This window comes from Coniophora puteana (genome assembly GCF_000271625.1).
Source record: "Coniophora puteana RWD-64-598 SS2 unplaced genomic scaffold CONPUscaffold_1, whole genome shotgun sequence".
NCBI lineage: Eukaryota > Fungi > Basidiomycota > Agaricomycetes > Boletales > Coniophoraceae > Coniophora > Coniophora puteana.
This window is the reverse complement of record NW_006913053.1, coordinates 1434815-1456534: the sequence shown is the minus strand read 5'-3', so window position 1 is coordinate 1456534 and position 21720 is coordinate 1434815. Positions and strand designations below refer to the sequence as shown.

The 21720-nt window shown below is 56.5% G+C and overlaps 8 protein-coding genes across 8 annotated transcripts; 6 read left to right on the top strand and 2 right to left on the bottom strand.

The window, feature by feature from the left end:
- Window positions 1-75: 75 nt before the first annotated feature.
- CONPUDRAFT_133800 (uncharacterized protein) lies at window positions 76-3401 on the bottom strand. Its single transcript, XM_007765003.1, has 5 exons — window positions 3102-3401; window positions 2936-3056; window positions 2877-2883; window positions 1811-2825; window positions 76-1743 (listed from the first exon to the last, which is right to left on the bottom strand). The coding sequence occupies exons 1-5, from the start codon at window positions 3273-3275 to the stop codon at window positions 319-321; spliced, it is 2742 nt and encodes a 913-aa protein (XP_007763193.1). The 5' UTR covers window positions 3276-3401; the 3' UTR covers window positions 76-318.
- Window positions 3402-3570: 169 nt separating this feature from the next.
- Window positions 3571-4779, top strand: CONPUDRAFT_114562 (transporter particle subunit trs31; the record flags this gene model as incomplete). The annotated part of the gene is made up of 4 exons (XM_007765002.1): window positions 3571-3875; window positions 4013-4209; window positions 4375-4499; window positions 4576-4779. The coding sequence occupies 4 exons, from the start codon at window positions 3571-3573 to the stop codon at window positions 4684-4686; spliced, it is 738 nt and encodes a 245-aa protein (XP_007763192.1). The 3' UTR covers window positions 4687-4779.
- Window positions 4780-5024: 245 nt separating this feature from the next.
- Window positions 5025-6169, top strand: CONPUDRAFT_148446 (FMN-linked oxidoreductase; the record flags this gene model as incomplete). Its single annotated transcript, XM_007765001.1, has 2 exons — window positions 5025-5192; window positions 5282-6169. 2 exons carry the CDS (start codon window positions 5025-5027, stop codon window positions 6167-6169), a joined length of 1056 nt encoding a protein of 351 aa, XP_007763191.1.
- A 139-nt stretch (window positions 6170-6308) lies between these two features.
- Window positions 6309-7693, bottom strand: CONPUDRAFT_94716 (uncharacterized protein). The gene is made up of 2 exons (XM_007765000.1): window positions 6998-7693; window positions 6309-6942 (listed from the first exon to the last, which is right to left on the bottom strand). Exons 1-2 carry the CDS (start codon window positions 7616-7618, stop codon window positions 6562-6564), a joined length of 1002 nt encoding a protein of 333 aa, XP_007763190.1. The 5' UTR covers window positions 7619-7693; the 3' UTR covers window positions 6309-6561.
- A 1205-nt stretch (window positions 7694-8898) lies between these two features.
- On the top strand, window positions 8899-11819 carry CONPUDRAFT_94713 (PARP-domain-containing protein). Its single transcript, XM_007764999.1, has 16 exons — window positions 8899-9252; window positions 9307-9361; window positions 9418-9499; window positions 9550-9652; window positions 9708-9810; window positions 9869-9886; window positions 9936-10036; window positions 10088-10219; window positions 10275-10472; window positions 10532-10755; window positions 10812-10951; window positions 11002-11048; window positions 11105-11139; window positions 11192-11305; window positions 11362-11509; window positions 11573-11819. The coding sequence occupies exons 1-16, from the start codon at window positions 9196-9198 to the stop codon at window positions 11633-11635; spliced, it is 1620 nt and encodes a 539-aa protein (XP_007763189.1). The 5' UTR covers window positions 8899-9195; the 3' UTR covers window positions 11636-11819.
- Window positions 11820-12125: 306 nt separating this feature from the next.
- CONPUDRAFT_133797 (uncharacterized protein) lies at window positions 12126-14375 on the top strand. The gene is made up of 8 exons (XM_007764998.1): window positions 12126-12392; window positions 12763-12863; window positions 12924-12942; window positions 12999-13171; window positions 13222-13257; window positions 13315-13800; window positions 13852-13959; window positions 14012-14375. Exons 1-8 carry the CDS (start codon window positions 12147-12149, stop codon window positions 14202-14204), a joined length of 1362 nt encoding a protein of 453 aa, XP_007763188.1. The 5' UTR covers window positions 12126-12146; the 3' UTR covers window positions 14205-14375.
- Window positions 14376-14732: 357 nt separating this feature from the next.
- Window positions 14733-16819, top strand: CONPUDRAFT_94709 (uncharacterized protein). The gene has a single exon (XM_007764997.1). It carries the CDS (start codon window positions 14742-14744, stop codon window positions 15744-15746), a length of 1005 nt encoding a protein of 334 aa, XP_007763187.1. The 5' UTR covers window positions 14733-14741; the 3' UTR covers window positions 15747-16819.
- Window positions 16820-17619: 800 nt separating this feature from the next.
- CONPUDRAFT_133794 (uncharacterized protein) lies at window positions 17620-21303 on the top strand. The gene is made up of 10 exons (XM_007764996.1): window positions 17620-17841; window positions 17901-19061; window positions 19113-19381; window positions 19433-19535; window positions 19593-19674; window positions 19733-19862; window positions 19912-20262; window positions 20314-20392; window positions 20448-20548; window positions 20603-21303. Exons 1-10 carry the CDS (start codon window positions 17770-17772, stop codon window positions 21162-21164), a joined length of 2910 nt encoding a protein of 969 aa, XP_007763186.1. The 5' UTR covers window positions 17620-17769; the 3' UTR covers window positions 21165-21303.
- The last annotated feature ends 417 nt before the right edge of the window (window positions 21304-21720 follow it).

The window sequence follows — 21720 nt, the reverse complement described above, 5'->3', positions numbered from 1 at the left end:
CCCATAGAAAAGCATAAATGCACAGTGCACTTCGTCTTTGCTCCATACGCCGTCGCTGGATGTTCAAATATTCATGTTCGCTCGATTGTGTGCGCGTCGAGAGGTATGGGCATGGAGTAGTGCGGTGGGTATCAACGATGTAAGAGTTGAATCGTGTCATATGTCGTGAGATGTGAAGACATTGCATACATAGATGCGGAATACAGCTACAGTACTATAATTCTATCAAGTCCGTGTCATACGAGCGCGTAGGCATCCTCATAAATCAGCACCCATCGTCCCGTATTTCCTTTGTCACACTAGAACGCCCGAGACACTTCAAACAAGCCCAAGCACAATCGTCACCCGCAAACTACACTCCCTCGGCGCCGCACCCCCACTACCGCCAGCGCCGCCGGCGCCGTTGCTCGCGGGAACAGGCGCGCCATCAGGCCCGAGCTCGAGAAACTCTTCGGTGCGCAGCGCAGAGCTCTTCCAGCCCCAGCTCTGCGAGACGCTGAACACGTCCGGGCCGCTCGCGAAGCGCGTGAGCGCGCCGCCGGTCGCGGACGCGCAGCCGAGCACGAAGTAGGCGCTTACGGCCGCGCGCGGGTCGCGGTATGGCTGCGGGGGCGCGGTTGGGGGGCCGAGCGCGGGGAGCGTGTGCGATGTTGTTGGTGTCGATGTCGATGTTGTTGCGCCGGTGGTGGAGGAAGAGGTGCTGACGGATTGCGGGAGGAAGGACGCGAGGACGGAGCTCCCGCCGGTGCCTGGTGCGGAGGAGGGTGTGCCGCTGCGCGAGGGCGGGTGGATGGACGGCGAGAAGTGGATCATCGACGGTGTGGAGGCGCTGCCGCCGGGGAGCGAGCCGCCGGCGTGGTTCTGCGGGAGCGAGATGTTGCGGCCGTGGACGTGCGCGCCGCCGCCGCCGCCGTGCCCGTGCCCGTGGTGCGATAGCCCCGCGGGTGCAAACGGCGCAGACGGCGCCGGAATGGTATCGACGGAGCTCTGGCGGTGAAGATACACGCCGAGCTGGACGCCGCCGGCGGGACTGCTGCTCGACGCCTTCTTGCGCACGACCTGGACGTAGACATTGAAGAGCGAGCCGGCGTACCAGACCGTGTGCGAGTGCAGCCGCTGCTTCTCGCGGAGCGCGTCGACGTCCCAGAACTCGGCGCTGAATCGGCACGGCGCGTACGGTGTCCAGCGCGCGGGGGCGAGGGACGTTGTGCTCGAGGACGCGGGGGGCTCGGCGGTCGAGTCGGCGACGATGGTCGCTGCGGTGCGCCGCTCGGATTGTAGCCCGAAGAAGTTCTTCTCGGACGTCGCCAGGCGCGATTCGTTGGCCGATGAGCCCGAGGACGAGGCGGTGGACGGGCGGAAGAGCGCGTCCATGCTTGTCGTGTTCTCGAGGTGAGCGGCGTCGCCAATCCGGTGAGACGCGTCGACGGCGACGGGGTAATACACGCGTTCGCTTTCGTCCAATACGCCGAGCGCGCCTATGCCAAGAGCGTTGCCACCACCGTTGAGCCGTAGACGAACGTCATCCATGGAGAGGGACATCCCGAGCTCCTTCTCGCGGGGGTGAGGGCTCGCTGGCGAACCAGGCGGATTTCCGCTAGCCGTCGCTCCCGGCCGCGCGGTGATTTGACAGCGAAGAAGAGACTGGGACCAGTGCGCAGCCTGGAGGACAGGCAGCGGGACGTACGGTCGGCCGGTGTGGGGCGAGATGTCATGTGAGAGTGCGATGATATCCTCGACGGTCTTCGGTCGAAAGAATGAATGATCAGCCAAGAATAAATATTAGACAGAAACTATACGAATCACGCACCAGATTGGCGTAGTATACGCCGTCGCGGAACATTGTCTCGAACTCGCGTTCGTCCTCGGAATCGAGACTGCCCGTCTCGGCGAGTGCACTGGCGCGGCGCAGATTGACGACGCCTCGCGCGATGTCGTACCGCTCGCGCTCACCCCGCACAAACATAGCGTCCGACCCCACAAGCTCGCGCACCCACGCGGGGCCGAGGCCGCCGCGTCTCCAGATCACCGGGACACGGGCGGGCGCCGGACTGGGACCGTCAGTGGCGCTCGAGCTCTGGGAGGGCAAGGTATCTGCACGCTTGCGCGACGTAGAGAGCGCAGACGATGGGCCAGGAGCGGACGCGGAGACGGGCACGGGCGAAGATATGTCCTTTGCAGACAGTGCTGCGTCAGCACGTACCTCGTGTGGGAGCATGTCGGCGCCCCAGCGAGCGAGCCAGCATGCGGCGGCCTCGCCAACTTTGTCGGATACGGCACCGTAGTGTGCGCAGGGAACTGGGGGCGGTGGACGGGTCGGTCGTGCCTGCCGGGGCGACGATGCTTTCTGGACGTCGACGTACGAGAGGGCGTTGATGTCAGCTGTAGTTGGCGAAGTCGCCTCCGAGTCCGGTGCAGAGTCGGTCTGCTCGTCGTGGTCAGAGTGCTCCTCGGATTCTTCCTCGTCGTAGATGAGCTCTGCAATGTGCTCCAAACCGAGAGCGGCTTCGGGTTCTGAGGGTGCAGGCAATGGAATGCCGTGGCCTATGGCGAAGTTGAGATAGGGAACAACGGTGAAAGGGCCAACGGAGGCGATGATGGATGCGAGGGCATGAGATGCGATGGACGGTATGGAGAGGTAGAGGGCGGTGGCGAGGAGGGAGAGAAGGAGACGCGGCGATGTCGGATGGTGACCGGGTGGTGCGTCGACATCCGCTGGGGGTGAAGCAGAGAAGGCGGGTGTCAGAGGGGCGGAGGGAGTTGGAATGAAGGAGGGCGGGAGATATAGCGAGGGGCCGCCACCGTAGAGACGAGCGATACAGATCCTGCAGATTATTATGTCAGTGATTCTTTAGTGATTGATTGAGAGCACGGACTCGAAGGCTAGATTCAAGGATAAGCACGGGGAATAGGCGGGGAAATAGGAGATGCTGACCTGTGCGGGTGATGTTGTGGTCGTCGAACAGGACGTCGATTCTGTCGGGGCCTGCAAAGTGGCTGTTGAGGCGGGAGGTGGACTCGGCAAAGCCCGCGGTGAAGAGGTCGCTGAAGAATCCCTGCAAGAAGTTAGTGAAAGGCAGGTCGGGATGATGATGACGCACGGATTGGATAAGGACGACGCGGTGGAGATGATAGACTGCGTGCCAGGAGCCGCGGACATGGATGGCAACGTCGGCAGTCTTTCCCTCGAGCAGCGAGTGGTAGAGGTGCTGCTGTAGCGCTGAGGGCGATGGTGCTGGGGGGCCAAAGGAGGACAGGATGGATGACCTGGTCATGCCGGGGGGGAGAGGGGGCACGGGCGGAGGGGAGGCGGCGGAGGTGGTGGCAGTCCGGGGTCTGGTGCGGCGGGTCTGATTGTGAAAGTCTGGGAGGGAGGGAGAGGGATGGAGGTGCCTGTGTATGTGGGACATGGGGGATATCTTATGAGATATACTAGATAGATATTATGTTTTACCGACGTCTCCTCACACTCGACGCCTAAATAGAAAGCGTCTTGGCACCCGGCAGGTACACTATTATATTATATTACTAGCGTCAATTTAAGCACTGCCCTTGACCTTCGTCTTTATCATGTCTATTGGCTACGTCCCTCCCCCGCCCTCCCGCTTCTCCGTCCTCTCCACCTCCTCCATCTCCTCAGACCACTTCTCACCCACAAATTCATCTCCTCGTTTCTCTCTTGCCTCAGCACCCTCGATCAACTCAACCCTCGTTGGCTCATCCAAGCCGTCCCAGCCTCGCCAGTCCATCTATGACCGGCCAATCAACAAGACGCGCACCGCCGAGGTCTCCCTCTCCGCATTCTCCTTCCTCTTCTCCGAGATGATCCAGTACACCCAGAAACGCGTCAGTGGCATCAATGACCTCGAACGCAGGTACGCACTTGCCTTCACACCACCTTATGATGTCAATCCTGACGATACTCGCGCTTGTCCGTATGCATCGCTCCGCGTACACACTCACCCGGCTCGGCCATCTCTTTGCCGTCCGTGCGTGCGCGTCATCGCGGCAGACTAAACGCGCTTGGCTACCGCGTCGGCCTCCGTGTCCTCGAACTCCTCGCCTGGCGATCCGAGTCCGCCTCCAAGGCGCCCAAGCGCGAGACCCGGTTCCTCCCCGCCCTCATGTTTGTCCACACCCAGGTCTGGCGCGCCGTCTTTGCAAAGCAGGCAGACGCGATCGAGAAGAGCGTCGAGAATCCCGACGAGTGTACGTTCCCTCGCTATTGTTCTGCTTTTGTCGCGCTCCGGTAGCCAACGTCCCGACCCCCGGGACCGAGTGTGTTCGGCCCCTTTTTGTCGTGCTTGTGTACCTTATCGCGTCCCCACATGCCTCGTCTGATCCCGTTTCCCCGGATTCTGACATTTGCTGCAGACATGATCGTGGATAACGATCCGCCCCTAGAGCGGCACATCTCCGTCCCGCGCGATATGAGCACCCTCAGCTGCTCCTCGTTCGCTGCAGGCATCGTGGAAGCTGTGCTCGATGGCCTCAACTTTGTGCGTCGCTTCGTTGCTGCCGCCTATAGTATATAGACTGACGTCGTTGTGCTACGTCATGGATGACCTGATGTAGCCTGCGAGAGTGACATCGCATGCGACGCCGACTGCGCAGTATCCGCATCGGGTGACGATCCTCATCAAGCTCGAACAGGAGGTGCTTGCCCGGGAGGAGGTTCTCAAGTGATTTGCTGCGTTCGTCAGGGACCTTCTTTGCCCAACCAGGCCCCTGTGGGCCTGGAGGTTGTGTTTTGGGCGTTTGCCGTGCCGTCGGGCTTTTTGGTGATAAAATATATAGGTGTATACTAAACTGTGGCGTTGACGACGGAAAATGTCAGAGCTGGATTTGTGCTGAATCTTATCTTATCTCGGAAGCATTCTCTATTAACGTTTTCAGGCACTTTACAGCTCGAATCTTGACATGCCCATACATAGCTGCCTCCGACCTTCTGACCGGCCTCGCCTCCTGAGATCTCCTCCTGAGATTTCTCGTCAACGTCACGCAATCTTGCTTGACCACCTGCGATGGTGAAACTCCGGACGATTGAACTGGATCCGCCCCTGCTCAACGCGGCCTGCGTCTGGGCGTCCGATCTCGCCCAGCTCACTGCGCTCTACGACTGTCCGCATACTGGGGGCGTTACCACGCGCACTGCGACGCTGGGCGGGTTCGTCGAGGACGGCACGCACGGGGTGAGCATCGCGAGTCTATCAAACTATTCATTGTTCGATTGTATGTCATTCATTGATCGTTGATATTGGTGGTATGTACTGTATCTTAGGTGGTGTTCCACCGCGAGCACCGCACGACGCTGAACACGTACGGATACTCGCCGCACCCGCTGCGCGCCTATCTCGCGTGGACGCGCGTGCTCCTCGCGCGTCCGCCGCCGCCGTCTTGTGCGCCGCGCAAGCCGGTCGTTGTTAGCGTTGCGGCGTCTGCGCCGGACGAGCTCGGTGAGGCGCTTGGTGTGATCGGCGAGTTTCTTCGTGCGGAGCTTGGGAGCGCTGGGGAGAGAAATGTAGAGAGGGTGGGGGTGGAGGTGAATGTGGGGTGTCCGAATATCCGGGAAGGCGACGCGGCGGATTCGCATCCGGGAGGGGCGCTGGGTGGGGAGGTCGGTGCGCTGGAGGCGTTTTTGAGGGTTGTCGCTGATTTCTTTCGGAGCGACGGAGAGGTGGCGCTGGGCGTGAAGCTCCCGCCGTACACGCGCGCAGACGACGTGCGCGCGGTCGTGCGTGCGCTCGAGCGCGTCGCGGGTGGGGGCGTGTGCCCCGTCGCGTGGCTCGTGTGCACGAACACGGTCGGAAACGCGGTGTTGTTCGGGGAGGAGACGTGTCCGCCCCGTGCCGACGGATCTTCGGCGACGAACACTAACACATTCTCGCCCTCGCCGGACGAGACGGCTGCAGCTCCGCCGCGCTCGGGCCCAGGCGGGCTCGGAGGCGCGGCGATCCATGCGCTCGCGCTGGGCAACGTTGTTGCGTTCAGAGCGGCGCTCGATGCGTCGTCTGTGCAGAGCGTGCGGGACGTGGTCGTCGTCGGCGCGGGTGGGGTCGATGGTCCGGAGGCGAGGAGGCGCATGGTCAGTGCGGGCGCGGGCGCGGTGGAGTGCGCGAGTGTGTTGGGCTGGGAGGGTGTTGGTGCTTTTGCGAGGATCGGTGGATAGAGATTGCGATTCGCTCGGTTTCTTGATTAATATTGGATGGAAGAGGTATTGGTGGTATATTTCAAAACATGAAAAGTGTGTACGGTACATATGATATACTGGTTAAGGATTAAAACATATGAGTATGTAAGATGAGGGAGTGTGTGTGCGTCGCTATGCCGAGAAGAAATGTGTTGAAATATGGCTACAGGAACAAGTCATGGAATGGTCATAGGGAATAAAGAGACAAAGGGATCCTAGAAATGATGTGTCACTTTGAGAGATGGTACGTTGAAAGAAACATAAGAAAAGGAGGGGACTGGACAAGCGGCGCAGAGATAGAGGAAACATGGGTGATTTTTGGGACGGTGAATAATTTTCAAAATTCGACACGAAGGGTGTGGGTAGAAACCTTAGTAGTTGCTGTACTCGGGATAATATTCGCCCGAAGGCTGGCTCTGGTGAACGGTGTTCATGAAGCTCGGCTGGTAGCCTGCAGAGTAGCTCGTGGCGTAGCCAGACGGCATGGGGTACTCAAAATTAAGGCCGCGGGTGTACGTGTCCTGCACGTTCAGGTAGTCCTGCGAGAGAGGGTAGGCGAGCGAGTACGTGTCGTCGGGAGAGGGGTGGCGCTCTTGGGTGTCGTACGAGCCTGCGGAATAATAGTCGGTAGCACGGGGCTGTGGCGGCGTGGTCACGGAGGTATAGGCGAACTGCTCGGTCATCTGGGCGACTTGGTGGGAAGGACTCGAGGATGAGCCATAGGAGTGAGCAGAGCCAGACGAGAGGGCGGGCTGTGATATAAAACGTGAGCCAGGTGCGCCACATATCGGGAGAATACAAACGTACAGAGTGCGATTGGTAAAGTTGGGCGTGAGGCAGCATAGGCGGGTACGAAGCCTGAGGCGCGTAAATCGAGGACGGCTCCGTGGAGTAGTAGTCCCATGGGTTCGCAGTGACCGTTTCGAAGTTCACGGTCGGGACGCTGAGAGACTCGGGAGCTGCTGCCGAGATAGCCGCAGTGCGGCTCCTTGGAGGCTTGCGGGCCTTGGAAGTCAGCGACTTCTTATGTGCCTTTGCTGGCCTGGTCTCTGGGCTTTCAGACCGGTAGGAGCCGTCGCTGTCGGAGTGGACGGCGTCGTCCTGCTTCACGGCGACATCGAGCTCGTCGCCGTGCTTTCCAGCGAGGAGAAGCTCTGCAATGCGCCTGCTGCGCTCCTTGTCGGCGTCGCTGTTGCGCTTGACGTTGCGCTTCTGGCGGTTTGCGCGGGAGGTAGGGGTGAAGCGGTAGCCGGGGAAGAGCTCTGCGTGGTGCTGCTTCTCCTCGAGGGCCCTGCGGTACCAGTAGGCCTTTTGGCGCTCGGGGAGGGCGTTCCAGCAGTGGGCGATGATGCGGGTGATGTGGCGGTTGTCGTGCTCGGTGGAGGTGCGCATGAAAGAGGAGGCGGAGAAGGTGCAGCGGAAGAGCATGAAGGCGTTGCGCGGGCGGGGTATGCGCTTGGGGGCACGAGTCGAACGCTTGGGGGGAGGGATGGGGAAGCTGCTGAGGACTTCTGCGAGGGCATAGGCATCCTGTGGATTGCTGGGGTCCGTGATCTCAAACGAGTGGGACGCGGACGGAGGAGCCGGGGCGGCGTAGGAGTAGGACTCGGCCGGCCACTCTGCCGGGACCACAGGAGGCTGATCCGGGGTGGTGGCAAAATGCAGCTCGGCGGCGTTTTTGAACTCTGGGAGAGACAAAGGAGAAGGGGATCAGCGTCGGGATAAAGCAAGGCATGTGGACAGGGGAAGTGGACCCACCAAGCGGGTGATTTACAGTGAGACGCATCTTGGAGATGTAGCGCCGAGGAGACATTGTTTGGGGAGAGCTGGAAGCGGGAAGAAAGCAGGAGAGGATGGGGATTGGGGTGGGCCATCGAGGGCTTTTTATCCATCTCTCTGGACGCGACAAGAGTTGGCGACTGCACACACAACCCCGTCGATGCTGCTCGACCTCGACCGCTTGTCACCCGCAAAAGGAAATTAACCCTTGCTGTGATCACACTTTGTGAATGATCACAGGTATTCACCCTTTCACATCGTCACATCACATCACATCCCCTTTGGGACAATATCACATGATATACGCATGACCAGTGCGTGACTTTCACGTGAGTAGGCCTTAGCAGCTCACGTGACCTTACAAAATGACCGGATTTCACGTGATAGACCTTCCCACGGGGGGCTCTAAATTCCCAGGAGGGGGTTGACTGGTCCTTCGTTGTCCCCCTCAGACGTGCGCATAGAATGACAAAATGGTCAATATCTGCCCTCCTTGAGACGTTGGTCGCGATTACACGGAACGCCCACTTGAACGCGTTGCGGCTTTGTGTCGATGCTCTCGGCATCCAACAGTTCTCCAACGCTCAGCAACTATTCGCTGTCGGCTCCGCAACGTCAGGGGCTAATTCAAGTGCGCGACATGAGGCGGAGGGCAGGCGGCGGACTTGCCATATACGGAAAAGGGCGGTGTTCTTGGCCCCTGTCATGCGCCCAACACGCGCCCCGCCCGACAACCGTCTGACTCGACTGTCACGAGGCGGCGCGCTCGCCTCCCGCCCTCCCGACGCGTATATAAACCCCGTCGCGCCCCCGCCAAGGATACCATCGCCCCTTTCCTCCTTTTCTTCATCACCTTGCTCTACCCCACATTCCTCCCTCCACCAACTCTTGACTCGTACTATCTACCATGGCCCCTAGAAAGAAGACCACCGATGCCAGTGCTGATGCCAGTGCGGACGCTGCTGATGCTAAGCCGGCTTCTACGCGTACAACGCGTTCCAGGACCAAACCTGCTTCTGCAGCGGCTCAGCCGTCGTCTGCCGCTGCTGCTGACGCCAAACCCGCGTCCAAGGCTGCTGCAAAGCCTAAATCAGCCGGGGCTGCTAAGGCGGCAGCGAAGCCTGCATCGAAACCCAAGTCCACTGCCAAGGGCAAGCGCGCTCGTCCCGCTGACGACGAGGACGACGAGGACGCGCCCGCGAAGAAGTCCAAGAAGGACGACGTAGATGACGCCGACGCCGATGTCGACGACAAGGATGACGACAAGAAGGACGCCAAGATGGTAAGTTACCTTTTGGCGCGTTCGCTTTCTTATGCCTTGACGCGGTCTCTGGTAGGTCACGGTCGTGAAACGCGGTGCTGCGCCTGTTGACCCCGAGTCTGGCTATGTCGGTAAGTCACTCTTCTCGTTCCGAGCACTCAAAACTCATGTCGCTACTTGCTTGCAGCGACCCATCAAGTCTATAACGGCATGAACACCGTCTGGGATGCCATGCTTAATCAGACCGAAGTCGGCTCAAACAAGAACAAGTGAGTACTTCCTTCTGCCTTTACAATGCCGAGACTAATGATTATCGCAGGTTCTATGTCATTCAGGTCCTTCATCCAGCTGGGAATGACAACCAGTGCTTCATGTTCACGCGCTGGGGCCGTGTTGGCGAGCGCGGTCAGTCCAAGTCCAACGTGGGTGCTGTCTGTGTGTACAATGAGGCAGACGCATGATGATGCATGTGTTTAGCCCTTGACGTCTCCCACTGGTGCAGTCAGTGACTTCAAGAAGCAGTTCCGCGCGAAGTCTGGCGTCGCATGGGAGAGTCGCCATGGCATGGTGGCTGGCAAAGGTACGCACGCCATCGAGCTCTTTTCGTGCCGTAAGCTAATATCGTGTATGGTTTCCAGGCAAATATACGTGGCTGGGTATGCTACAGCCTCCGGCTTCTAGTCTAAACACTAACAACAACCACAGAGCGATCTTTCGAAGATGAGAGCGACGACAAGAAGGACGATAATGCTGAGATGAAGGACTCGCCTCCGATTGCAGCGTCCAAGCTCCACCCAAATATTCAGGTAATATCACCTTACAATTGATATCTGCTACGAGCTGACTCCCTCTCCAAGACATTCTGCAACTTTATATTCAACGCGCGCCTGATCGATGCGACACTTTCGTCGATGAACTATGACGCGAACAAGTTACCTCTCGGCAAGCTAGCCAAAAACACGATTTTGCAAGGCTTCGCCGCACTCAAGGTAGGTTTATGCTTGTGTAATCGTATGCTTATGTGCATTACTCATAACGGAATAGAGACTTGCAGAAGCCATTGACCAGCCCAATGGGGACCTCGCGAAGTCAATGGGAGGGTTAGCCAATGCATGCCAGGAGCTCACGAGCCAATACTACTCCATCATCCCGCACGTCTTCGGGCGCACTAGGCCGACGGTCATTAACAATGCCGTCGCTCTCAAGAAGGAGCTTGATCTCGTCGACGCTTTGGGTGATATGGTACGTCTCTTCCTCGCGTCCCATCGGTGATATCTAAGTAGACCTTTCTTTGATTCTAGCAAATCTCGCACGAGGTGCTGAACACGGCGTTGAAATTGGACGAGGACGGGAACCTTGTGAACCCGGTCGACTCGCAATATGCGTCGCTCGGGTTGACGAGCATGGATCCTGTTGATCAGGGGACGTCTGAGTTTGCGCGGCTCGCGGCCTATGTCAGAGACACGCATGGCGAGACGCATTCGAATATTTCAGCGAGCATTGTGAACGCGTTCAGAGTCGAGCGGTAAGTGCTTCTGATGCTTTGTTCTCTGCAGTAAGGCTAATGTAGCAATTCTCAAGGGCCACTGAGACTGAGGCATGGAATAATGCTGGTTTCGACAAGCTTGCCGCTGGCGAGCGGATGCTGCTTTGGCACGGAAGCCGCTCTACCAACTTTGCGGGTATTCTCTCGCAGGGTTTGCGTATTGCGCCTCCTGAAGGTATGCGGTCCCGTCGTATCATGAAAGGCTGAGGCTTACAATTTTCCTAGCACCTGTAACGGGTTACATGTTCGGAAAGGGCGTTTACTTCGCTGATGTGCGTTGCTGGTCGGAATACCTACAACCGCTGGGTCACTAATCCTTCTTTGATAGATCATGACCAAGTCGGCAAACTACTGTCACTCATAGTAAGTGACTTCTGTTGCATTTGGTTTTCAGCGTGTTTATCAACTGTGACAGCCTGAGTGATAACATTGGCGTGATGCTTTTGTGTGAAGTCGCCGCGAAGCCGTTCCTCGAGCTCAACGACTCGAGTTATACCGCCGATGCTGACTGCAAAGCCGCAAAGAAGCTGTCAGTGATTTCTCCATGCCATCCGCTTATTTCCTGCTAACGAGCACATGACACAGTGCTACAAAAGGTGTCGGACGCACGCAGCCCACAGAGTGGGAGGACGCGGCCGCTGCTCTGAACCACCCCGAGCTGGGCGGATGCCATATTCCCCAAGGAAAGCCTTCGAACGTCAACCCCGACGGAGCGTGGTTGCAGTATAACGAGGTGCGTGTGCTGGCTTGACATGCGCTTCGTTGCTTCGAGCGCTGATGATTGTTGTCTTTGCAGTACATTGTGTATGACCCGGCCCAAATCAGGCTGAGGTACTTGTTGATGGTCAAGATGCGGTGATGGGGCGTTGGTTGCTTTTTGGCTTTGCCGGATATCTGTATAGATTTGTTCTAATCCTTGTTGTTGGTATCCTTGGCTTCAACTGTTTGTTCATACGAGTTTATATGATTATGTCTAGAATCACCCTTTATGTTATGCCACCAGGGCCTCTGTTCAGTTCTTAAGATAAGGCATTGGTTGTCTTGTATCGCAGACAAGACTGCTGACTTATGGCCCCAGTGAAGTCCAAGATAACTTGAAACGGGCGCTATCTTGTCCTTGTAATCGGTATCCTTGACTTCAATCACTGTTCATGTTGTTTTCAACCGGCCACCATGAAAACACAAGGTTGTCAGATAAAGTACAAGGCGGTTGACTGCAGCCCTGACGTGAGCGCTTGAACAACGTGTTGCGTGCCAAGCTGTTTGCCTCTGAGTCGCGGGTTAAATCCGTGCGGAGTCTGAACTGAAGTTTTCTTTGGTTTCGCCCCAACCACTCCATTGGGTCTCAACGAGTTACAGCACATATCACGATGGCCGCCTCCCCAAGGTCAGCCATGGACGCTCTCCCCTCCGCCCACGACAGTCACTCAGCTGACGCACCCAGTGCCGACAACATGGGCCCTAGTGCCGTCAACCCTCCTCCAGGCCAGGATGACCCTATGCAAGGCAGCCAAGGCCAAGATGAGTACAGGCGGGGCTCCAGCGTCGACAACGCCAGCAACGGCAACACCATGATCGTCATCAAGACGGATGGCGGCCGCGAAAAACAAGTCAAGGTGCTTAGGTCTCTTCTTGTTACACCCTGTCCCCATCTCCTCTTGTGTGCTTCTCGCCGGCTTCCATGCTCTTTCTGTGCTACTCGCGGCTGCGTCTGCTTCTGCGACGACATATAGTGTCTTCAGCGGCATGCCTCTTTCACAGCTGCGTCTGGCGACAGATCTGGTTGACACTGACGTCGGTGCTTGTACCGGTTCTGACGCTGGCTCCTCGCACTGGCGTGTCGCCCTCCGCCAAACCGGGGACCAAGGGCTTTGATTTTTTCCACGCTTTTTGCTCACTCTTCTGCTCCTGACGCTTTGTATTCTTCTTCTGCTCTTCACGCGCCTTTGTTACTTGGACTCGATATTGAACTTGATGTCACTCCAGGCGAACAAGGTCTATGTCGGCGGTCTCCCCGAACACACCCAGACCGAAGATCTCCAGAACTGCTTTGGTAAACTTGGAAGTATCGTCGCTATTGAGCTCAAGTATGTTTGGTCTTTGGAATGACGTGGGGCTTTATCTGACTTGGCGCCACCTCTTTATAGGACTGGCTTTGGCTTTGTTGTAAGTCGCGCAAACAAAATGTTTTTCCCACGCAGGGCCTCACTTGAGGCCTCTAGGAATTCGACAGTCGCGAGGCCGCGGAAGAAAGTGTCGCCAAGTACAACGAGGGCTACTTCATGGGCAACAAAATTCGAGTTGAGCTTTCTCATAGCCGTGGTCGTATCACGAAGCACGTAAGCAGCGACCCCAGTGCCTGCTTCAAATGTGGTCAACCTGGTCACTGGGCAAGGTATGCAGCTCACGTTTTGTTGACAGTCTCATGCGTTGATAGTGTTGCAGAGAATGTCCCAACGGGGATGGATCTTTCCGCCCTCCGTAAGTTTCTAATTGACACATTAATATCCTATACAATATTTAACATTTAATGGGCAGCCGACGTGGAACTGAGCCTGGTATGCCTGATCGCACGTACTCTCGCGATTACCCTCCGCCCTCCAGAGACTATCCTCCTCGGGATGAGTTTGGCCCTTCCTCACGCTATCCTCCGCGAGACTCTCGGCATTATGATTACCCTTCCTCTGGACGTGATTATCGTCGCCCTCCGTCTCCCCGAGACGTGCGCGACTACCCTGTAGCACCGGCTCCCCCCGCTCGCACTCGGGACTTTGACGATTACAGGTCTCGTCCCCCTCCGGCGGCGGCAGCTCCACCTGCTCGATACGATCGACCATATCCCGGGGATAGAGACGCTAGCTACTCGCGCAGCTTCCCTCCGCCTCCGCCTCGTGATGCTTATGATCGCTATGACAGGCGTCCTCCTGTTGATGACAGATATGCGTACGCAGCTGCTGCTCCTCGTCCCCGAACTCCTCCTGGTCCGCCGCCTCGGGCTCGTGATGACTACGAGAGGCCTCCTAGGTTTGTCTAATAGCTTGGCTGAAGCATGAATGCCTTCTGATGGTTGGGCAGGGATTATCCGCCTCCGGCTGAGCATCGACCCCGTCCTATGACGCCTCCTCGCTATCCTGATTATCCTCCTCCTAGGGCTGGCGAAGAAGCTGCTCCGCAACGCTACAGGTGCGTTCGATGACACGCGGTAGTGTAACTTTTACTGAACGTGTACCGAAAGGCGTCGCTCCATGAGCCCTCCTGCTCGCTCTGCTGGGCATTATGACTCTGCTGGGTACTCTGGTGCTGCTCCTTACAACAACGGCAATGGCTACGCTGGCCGGTCGGGCGATCCCCCTCCCCGAGGCGGCTCTAGAGATTACCCTCCTCGCGGCCGGGAGCCTGTTGAAGCTAATGGTCACTACCGAAGATGAGAAGAGAGAAGCGATGCTTTTTTGCTTGGCTTGTCTAGCTTCTAGGAAAGGCAAAAATAAAGAAATAGGCTACTTTTGCTTGATGACGTTTTGGCTTGCAACAAACCTGATCTATGCGTGCCTATATAGTATCTTGATTATCTGTTTTGTCGTAATGTGAATATAACTCGGCCATGTGCATTGGAATTCTGTGTGATGCTGAGAAAGTCGTGTTTTGATAAGTGCAATAACAACAGAAATGTCGTGTATGGTGGGGACATGCCGCCGTAAAGCCGCGCGCCTGTAGAGCGTGTGTGCATGTCGTGCTCGACGGCGTGGTCCATCACATCTCAGCGTGTTCGTTGGCGAGAGAAGGGTGGCCAGCGCTAGCGAGCCGGGTCGCCGGTGCCGCCGGTGCACCGAGAAATTTTGCTTCCGTTGATGGGACAGTTTTAGGAGGCAGGTTAGGTTCGCGCTTGTCAACTCTCCATCGTCCGAAGAAATTGCAGAATGTCCAAGGGCAAAGGCAAGCAGCCAGCCTCGTCCACCGTCCCTCCCATGCCCAACCCTTCTGCGGGCAGCGCGAATCCAGCGGCATCCCTCTCTTCGCTCTGGGGCTATATCCTCCCGGCTTTGAACCATATCGTCCGCTCGCCAACCAACAGTACGGATAAGGCTCCAGCTATTGACATCTCCTATCATATGGGGATTCACACCGCCACTTACAACTACTTCACTACCCAGTCCGACTCTTGCAACCCCCGTTCCCCCATCCCGGACAAGGAGATTCCCAGCGGTACAGATCTCTACGAGCACATCGACCGATACTACGCCGGGGTCGCCCGCGAGCTTCTCCTTGGCGCACCCGAAGAGGACAGCGCTGACCTGATTCACTACCTCCTTCCTTGCTTCCAACGCTACGCCGTCGGTGCCAACTCGGTCAACCGCTTGCTCAACTACGTGAACCGTCACTACGTCAAGCGCGCCGTTGACGAGGACCGCGGCTGGCTCACCCTCGGCGACATCTTTGACGCTGTCTCCAAGAACATTGAGGCTGGCGACACACGCCAGAAGATTGCCCAGAAGCTACGTGAGCGCCGCACCGAGGAACTCGCGAAGTGGGGGACTATCGCTGGGCCGCCTGACCATCGCGAACAGGCGGAGCGGCTAGCGTCGGCGGAGACGTGTGCAGAGGCGGCGAGCTCGCTGGACCGCGTTGTCCCGCTGTATGCGCTCGCGCTGCGCAGATTCAGGACGGAGTTCATGGAGCCTCTGCTGGCGGTGCCCAAGATCAAGTCGAAGAAGAAACGCGGTGCAGGGGCAGCGGTGCAGGCTCTCCCGTCTACAAACGGCTCTGGTCCTCCCAACTTGCCAAAAGGGCGGCTGTCTCGGGCCTATAAGGATCTCCAGGACTCTGAAGACATTGGTCCGGAAGAGAAGAGAAGGCTAACGGGAGACCTCGCGCAGTTGCTCCGGGCGGTGGGCGTCCGCCATGGGCATCCGGTGCGAAAACGGCTGGACAAGTATCTCATCAACGGGCCGTCTTCGCATCCTACGACCTAGCCCTTTAGACACTAGACATTGCTTTTGCGCTGCTTGCGGACTTTTTTATTTGCTGTGTTATTTCCCATTTTCTTGGACACATAACGGACATTCGTGTCACGTTAGGTACTGGTATTATGCGTTAAAATGCTAAGTATTGACTACGGTTCCGTACTTTCTCCTCGTCCCCTCCCGAGTCCTATGAGTCTGGCTTATGCGTGTCATTGCTTGACGGTGCTTGACCCATGTTCTGCAAGAGCGAGTCCATGTCGAAGTTGTTCATGTCGGCCCCATGCTGGTTCATTTGGTTCATGAAGAAGTCAGGGCTTAGGCCAGAGAAGTCCAGGTTGGAGAAATCCATGCTAGAGTGGTTGGGTGCCTGGCCACCTTCTGTGTTCCCAAGCCCTTCGAGGAATGCACCTGGCGAGGGTGCTGGGTGGGATTGGCCGTCGCCCGACACAGGCTGGCCTCCATCGTGTGGGATATGAAGGGAATCCAGCGAATTGCCGCCTTGGCCGCTGGCATCCACGGCGGAAAGCGCATCCATGAGGCCCATGTCCAGGTCCTTGGTGTCATTAGAACCCCCGGCAGCAGGAAGTGCCATAGGTCCTTCTGTCACGTCGGGGGAGAACAAGTTGTCACCGCCTTGAGCGTCGGTGGATTCGTCCCCGAACAGATCCGTCATGTTGGACATCTCGATGTCGATGTTATCGAGGTCCAGTTCGATGGGCTTGTCCGCAGTAGTGCCGAGAGACAAGTCGACGTCGTCGGGCATGTTCACGGGGGAGCTGGTGAGGTCGATGTCGATATGTCGCTGATGTTCTGACTGGTTCGCGGCGTTGGCGAAGGCAGCCATGAGATCTATCTCCGCTGTCGATGTGAGTCTTGCCGACTTGGGTGCGAGCGCGACGGGGGACGCGAGGCCGCTCTTGGCGAAGTTGGTGGCGTCGTCGGGGTTCATACGGGCTGCGGACAAGTCGAGTTTGAGAGGTAGTGGTGGGCGCTGGAGGGAGGAGAGGGAGATGTTAGACTGGCGCCGTGCGGGGGCGCTTGAAGGAAGCGCAGTGGACGATGTGGGTGACTGGTCACGTCCGGTGGGGGGCTGCATGGTGATGTCGGTGCCGTCACTGGGTGGTAAGGAGATACGGGTTGAGACTGGGGACTTGGACGGGGATTTGGACCGAGTACGCTGGGCGATGGCATTCTCGGCCTCACGGATACGCGCTTGCTCGCGAGACAGGTCGCGTTGCAGGACAGAGATGGCACGAGACTGGAAAGGACACAGAATTATTGATGGAGTGGGCGGCGGGGATAAATATGCTTACGACTTGAAATTCGATCGCATCGCAGAGTTGATCATACCTCTCGACCTCGCTGCCGAGAGATGCGATGAGCGAACGCGGTGGATATGGCATGTGGCGTTGCAAGCCGCTGTGTGCGTTCCTTCAGTCGACACAACGTCTATAGGATTCATATACGCACAGCCTATGAGCATCCGCATGAAACGCGTATACCTGCGCTGTCTTGACCACGGCATTCTAGAGAGCGTGAGGTTGGTGCTCGGCTAATAGCGGCAGTGGTTAGGTACCTTGAGACATTCTGCAAGAGCGGTCATCTCGGGCTCAAGGATCGCCTGGGGTTTACTTGGTGGCTGAGGTGGCGGGGGCATAGCTGCTGAGGAGGTCGGGTTGGCATTGCTAGCTTGAGTGGTCGCCTGGGTGCTTGTCGAGGGTGTAGGTTGCTGGTCTTTAGGCGCTGCTGCAGGAGTAGGGGCTGGTTGCTGCGGCGCTGAAGACATTGTTTGTGCATCATCGGGCTTTGCTGGCCCTGAGGGAATTCTCTTCTGCCTTGGTTTTGGCGCCATGAGAGCGCGTTATTTCGAGGTGTAGCCTGAGTTTAGCGCTGCAGTGAGTGTCGCGCTGGGAATGGAAACGCTCTCGTCTCCGAGCAACCGCGTCGATCTTCGAGTCCCCGACAACATAGGCAGACTCAACTCGTGTTATCTCGTCTCGTGCTCATACATGCTCGTCCTGGCTGTCTGAACATGTCCGAAGATGCACACAATGCCCTCTCAAACTCTCCACCGAATATTCCGTGGCATCTAAGTGACTATCAGGTCATTCGCATCTTCTCTCTAACCGCATACAGAGGGGTGACCGTTTCCTCATCTTCTAGGACACTTTCCAGCACCGTCTCCGCCACATAACCTCTATTCAGATCAGGAACTTCACGCCATTCCCTGCTCGAGATGCGGTCGCTTCCGCTCTCCTACAACCCGCCTCTCACTCCCAGTTCACTGCTCATGGTCACTACTCCGACGACCTCGATGTAACTGTTGCCCGGAGGCGTTCTCGCCGGATATCCACAAGCTCTATCAATACCTTGCGTAGCATTCGTGCGGATCCCTCTGTACCGTTCACCGAGGGGTCTCCCCCTGGAGTGTCTATTCCCGACATGAAAGGTCGCCGGAGAACACAATCTAAGGTTAGTTTCACGGGCGCACCAACAGGCAGTATGAGCACCGGAGCAGGCAGCAAACCTTCACGACAACAACCTCCTAGCCCTACCATTCACCCTACTCGACCTTCCTTTCGTAATCGCACGAGCTCCATCGCCTCTGGCAATATACCCTCCGCTAGTGCGCTTTCCGCTGTTCCTTCGTCGTCAACCTATACCAGCACGAGTGGCTTCTTTATGGAGTACAACCAGAAGAAGCTTGAGGAGGTCGTCGATTCACGGTTGGTTGAATCCTTCATCACCATCAAAGTCCCCTCTCGCACGAATCGCGTCGGTTCGAGGACGATGAGTGCGTCTGGCTCCCGTCCATCTTCGCCTGTTGGAAACTCTGGAGACGCGTACGGACGACCGCGAACACAGAGCCAAGACAATGCAAGATTCCGGCCCAAGGATATGAAGGCAGCGATGAAAGATAGTCCGGTATCTTCCAAGGCTGCCAGCAAGATCCACAAGTCATCTCTGTCAATGCCGTCCAAAGCTGGCCCTTCTCAGTCATCCGCGCTTAACGGAGGCCAAACTATGACCGAGGATGATCTTGATGGTGTCCCTGACTACATGTCCCCCATCCACCGACCGTCAACCAACCCGGCATTTACTATCGATGGCCGGTCATCGTATGAATTTGCAGAATGGACAGATCGCAGTACCAATTACTTCCATGTGCAGCTTTGGGCGAAGACAGGAAGTCAAGTCGATATTCATTCGAGTGTGAAGGGAAAGGGAAAAGAAAAGGAGACGCAGGTGGATGGACTAAAGGACTGGAAGGTATTGGAAGAGTGGGATGTTCACTTGCAAGAGCTTGTGCCTCTGTCTGAAGAGGTTATATCCTTCTTAACGATTGCACTTGCGCGATGCTGACACGCTCTGTAGCTATCCCAGGACCAGTTCAGTCTTCCGTCGAACACTCTTTTGGTCACTTTTTCCTCGAGCGATACCACATTTTACCTCCCCAAGCCGCCGCCGAAGGGACGTTCAAGATCTCCTTCTCCTGGTTACACATCCGACCCAGAAGCTACCACTGCTGTTGGGGACTTAGCATTTCCCCGTCATAGTGCCAAGCTGGCTCTGCCGAAAGTTCAGACGCGGCAGCGAAGCAGGAGAATTGAAGGACGGAGTTCAAGCTGGCAAGATCTTCTTCAGTAAGCAGTTCGATATCGTCTACTTACATACGAGCGCTAACTACATGGTAGACTAGCGACGCTTCAAGCGTGCATACGGGATAACCAACAATCTTTGAATAAGATTGTTGACACAGTGTCCGACTCGTTGCGTGCGGATGCTGTAACTGCCCTAGTAGGTTTCCAACTCCTTCCGTGTCGTAATGATACCAATTCCTGACATGGGTTGAAGATGCGTGATGTATCGGAGCGGGAGACACGAATACGTGATCGTCAAGATGACCGGTCTCGTATTATGAGCAGATCAAATGAACGTCAGTCACTTTATTCTTCAACCGACTGATAGTTACTAAATTGATCCTATGCTCAAAGTCCGTGAGCTCATTGCCCGCAAGAAAGAATCTCTAAGAAGTCGAGAGGCTGCTTTGGCCAGTGCTAAAGGGTTGATGGACGAGGGAGCAGCTATGTTGGCTAGTGAAAAGCTAGTACTCGTCGAAGAGAGGTAAGTCGTCCTCAAAATCGGGTTGGGCCATTTTTCACGCTTTAACCAGGAAACGGTTGATGTCTCTTCGAAATCAACTGACGCCTCTCCGCACCCGTCTTATTGCAACACTCTCCTTCATCTTCCCGATCGACCTGCGATCACCCGAGGATTTACTCTATACTATTCTTTCGGTTCCATTACCTATACCCTTGAACAAAACGGATCCCGCCCCTCCTCTCTCGTGGTCTGCTCATAAGGACGTAAACGAAGACTCTGTCGCTACGGCTCTGGGATATGCTGCGTTGGCTATCCATCTACTTGCCGCTTATATGGGCAAGGCTCTGGTATACCCTGTCACCTACATTGGTAGCAGAAGTCTTATCCGTGATAATATCTCTGCTATGGTCGGCCCTCGAATGTCAGGACTTTCTTTTGCCGTATTTCTCCCGCCATACTAACATTGTATCAGGTTCCCGCTTTTCTCAAGAGGCGTTGATACCTATCGTTTTGAATATGGAGTATTTCTATTAAACAAGAATATTGAGTTGGTAAGTTTGCGGTTTTCCTGCATGCGACTTATATGCTGATGGTTGCCTGGAACAGCTAATGGTGGACGAAACACCTACCATGGATATTCGACATACATTATTCAACCTCAAGAATTTACTGCTGATTCTGAGCGACGGCGAATGCGCGTCTTCTGCGTATGTGTCTGGCTGCTCGGCAGAATGATTCGGAAGTATTGACCTGTTATGAAGCCCGTTGCGTATTTCAGAATCCCCAATGTCTTCCGGGCTTGTGACACCACCACCTCAATCTCCGCCTTCTCTAACGCTTGACACGGAGGGAACCGGCTCTGAAGCGAATGGCAACGCGGATGTCCCCACTAATGAGGATTCTCAAGGTGACGGGTCAGGTAGCGGTGCCGTAACACCGACAGCTTCTTCAAATGATGGGAGCGCCTTCTCCAGGTACTCTAGGATCTCCATTGGACTTCCTCAGCTTCCTGGGTTCTGGCGTTCGCGCACATCATCCTCGATCGCGCCTTCTGTCAAACGCGAGACTGAGAACGGCCACCCCGTGCACGCCAATGGCAGCGCGGCTGACGGGGAGGCCAGCACGGGCCAAGCGCCCGAACAGCCCATTAGGGACGACGAAGATGACCGGCGAACGATCCGAGGTTTGGACATGGACCATAGCGACGGGACCGACGAGCGTAAGCAGGACGTGAAGACCCCGGCAGCAGGGGGCGTCGAGAAGTCAGCCAAAGAAATTGGACTCCAGAAGAGCGGTTTGACCTCGTCGGTACCGGCTCGCTAGTACACATGGTCGGGGTTTGTGCTCTTTATATTACGCTATTTCCCAGCTCGCGTGTTGCGGCTATAGTAATGACTTATGCTTCTGTGAAAAATTTCCAAGTCATGACTCCGTCCGACGAGTGGCACTCAAGATTGGTGTTGTTCCAGTGAACAAGTTCTAGCTTTGGTTATTGAATCAGGGTTACTTGCAACTGTAATATACCTATGATCGGCGAATGATAGGATTCGAGGAGGGGGAACCCAGAGTCTGGACGGTCGGTCACAGGAAGCGCAGGGTTGTGTATGCGGCGGCATGATGATGTGATACGAGAGTAAATTTGTCGCCTCGCTGCTGCCCGCCAATCCGAGCTTCTCTCGGCCGGGCCTGCGGTGATACGGTGCACTGCAAGGGTCGGGTGAATGGAAGACATGAGGCGCGCGTTTTGGAGTGTGACAGCGGAAGTATATTCAACAACATTCGCACTCATCAAAGTTGGGTGCTATAGACCAGTAGATCACGGACGAGACAGTTCCAAAAGATACGAGTTGCCAGCAGGAAAGGACTCGGTACTGAGCAG

Bases quoted from the DNA above. Each gene is read 5' to 3' on its own strand.
- CONPUDRAFT_133794 (XM_007764996.1), top strand. From the start codon at position 17,770: ATGTCCGAAGATGCACACAATGCCCTCTCAAACTCTCCACCGAATATT. The intron at 20,393-20,447 runs GTAAGTTTGCGG...TGCCTGGAACAG, and splicing joins TAAACAAGAATATTGAGTTG to CTAATGGTGGACGAAACACC. The intron at 20,549-20,602 runs GTATGTGTCTGG...CCTGTTATGAAG, and splicing joins GGCGAATGCGCGTCTTCTGC to CCCGTTGCGTATTTCAGAAT.
- CONPUDRAFT_94709 (XM_007764997.1), top strand. From the start codon at position 14,742: ATGCCCAACCCTTCTGCGGGCAGCGCGAATCCAGCGGCATCCCTCTCT.
- CONPUDRAFT_133800 (XM_007765003.1), bottom strand. From the start codon at position 3,275: ATGACCAGGTCATCCATCCTGTCCTCCTTTGGCCCCCCAGCACCATCG. The intron at 3,057-3,101 runs GTGCGTCATCAT...AACTTCTTGCAG, and splicing joins GCGTCGTCCTTATCCAATCC to GGATTCTTCAGCGACCTCTT. The intron at 1,744-1,810 runs GTGCGTGATTCG...TTTCGACCGAAG, and splicing joins GCGTATACTACGCCAATCTG to ACCGTCGAGGATATCATCGC.
- CONPUDRAFT_133797 (XM_007764998.1), top strand. From the start codon at position 12,147: ATGGCCGCCTCCCCAAGGTCAGCCATGGACGCTCTCCCCTCCGCCCAC. The intron at 12,393-12,762 runs GTGCTTAGGTCT...ATGTCACTCCAG, and splicing joins GCCGCGAAAAACAAGTCAAG to GCGAACAAGGTCTATGTCGG. The intron at 13,172-13,221 runs GTATGCAGCTCA...ATAGTGTTGCAG, and splicing joins CAACCTGGTCACTGGGCAAG to AGAATGTCCCAACGGGGATG.
- CONPUDRAFT_94713 (XM_007764999.1), top strand. From the start codon at position 9,196: ATGACGCCGACGCCGATGTCGACGACAAGGATGACGACAAGAAGGACG. The intron at 9,653-9,707 runs GTGGGTGCTGTC...GCATGTGTTTAG, and splicing joins GCGGTCAGTCCAAGTCCAAC to CCCTTGACGTCTCCCACTGG. The intron at 10,473-10,531 runs GTACGTCTCTTC...CTTTGATTCTAG, and splicing joins TCGACGCTTTGGGTGATATG to CAAATCTCGCACGAGGTGCT.
- CONPUDRAFT_94716 (XM_007765000.1), bottom strand. From the start codon at position 7,618: ATGCTCTTCCGCTGCACCTTCTCCGCCTCCTCTTTCATGCGCACCTCC. The intron at 6,943-6,997 runs GTACGTTTGTAT...TTTATATCACAG, and splicing joins AACTTTACCAATCGCACTCT to CCCGCCCTCTCGTCTGGCTC.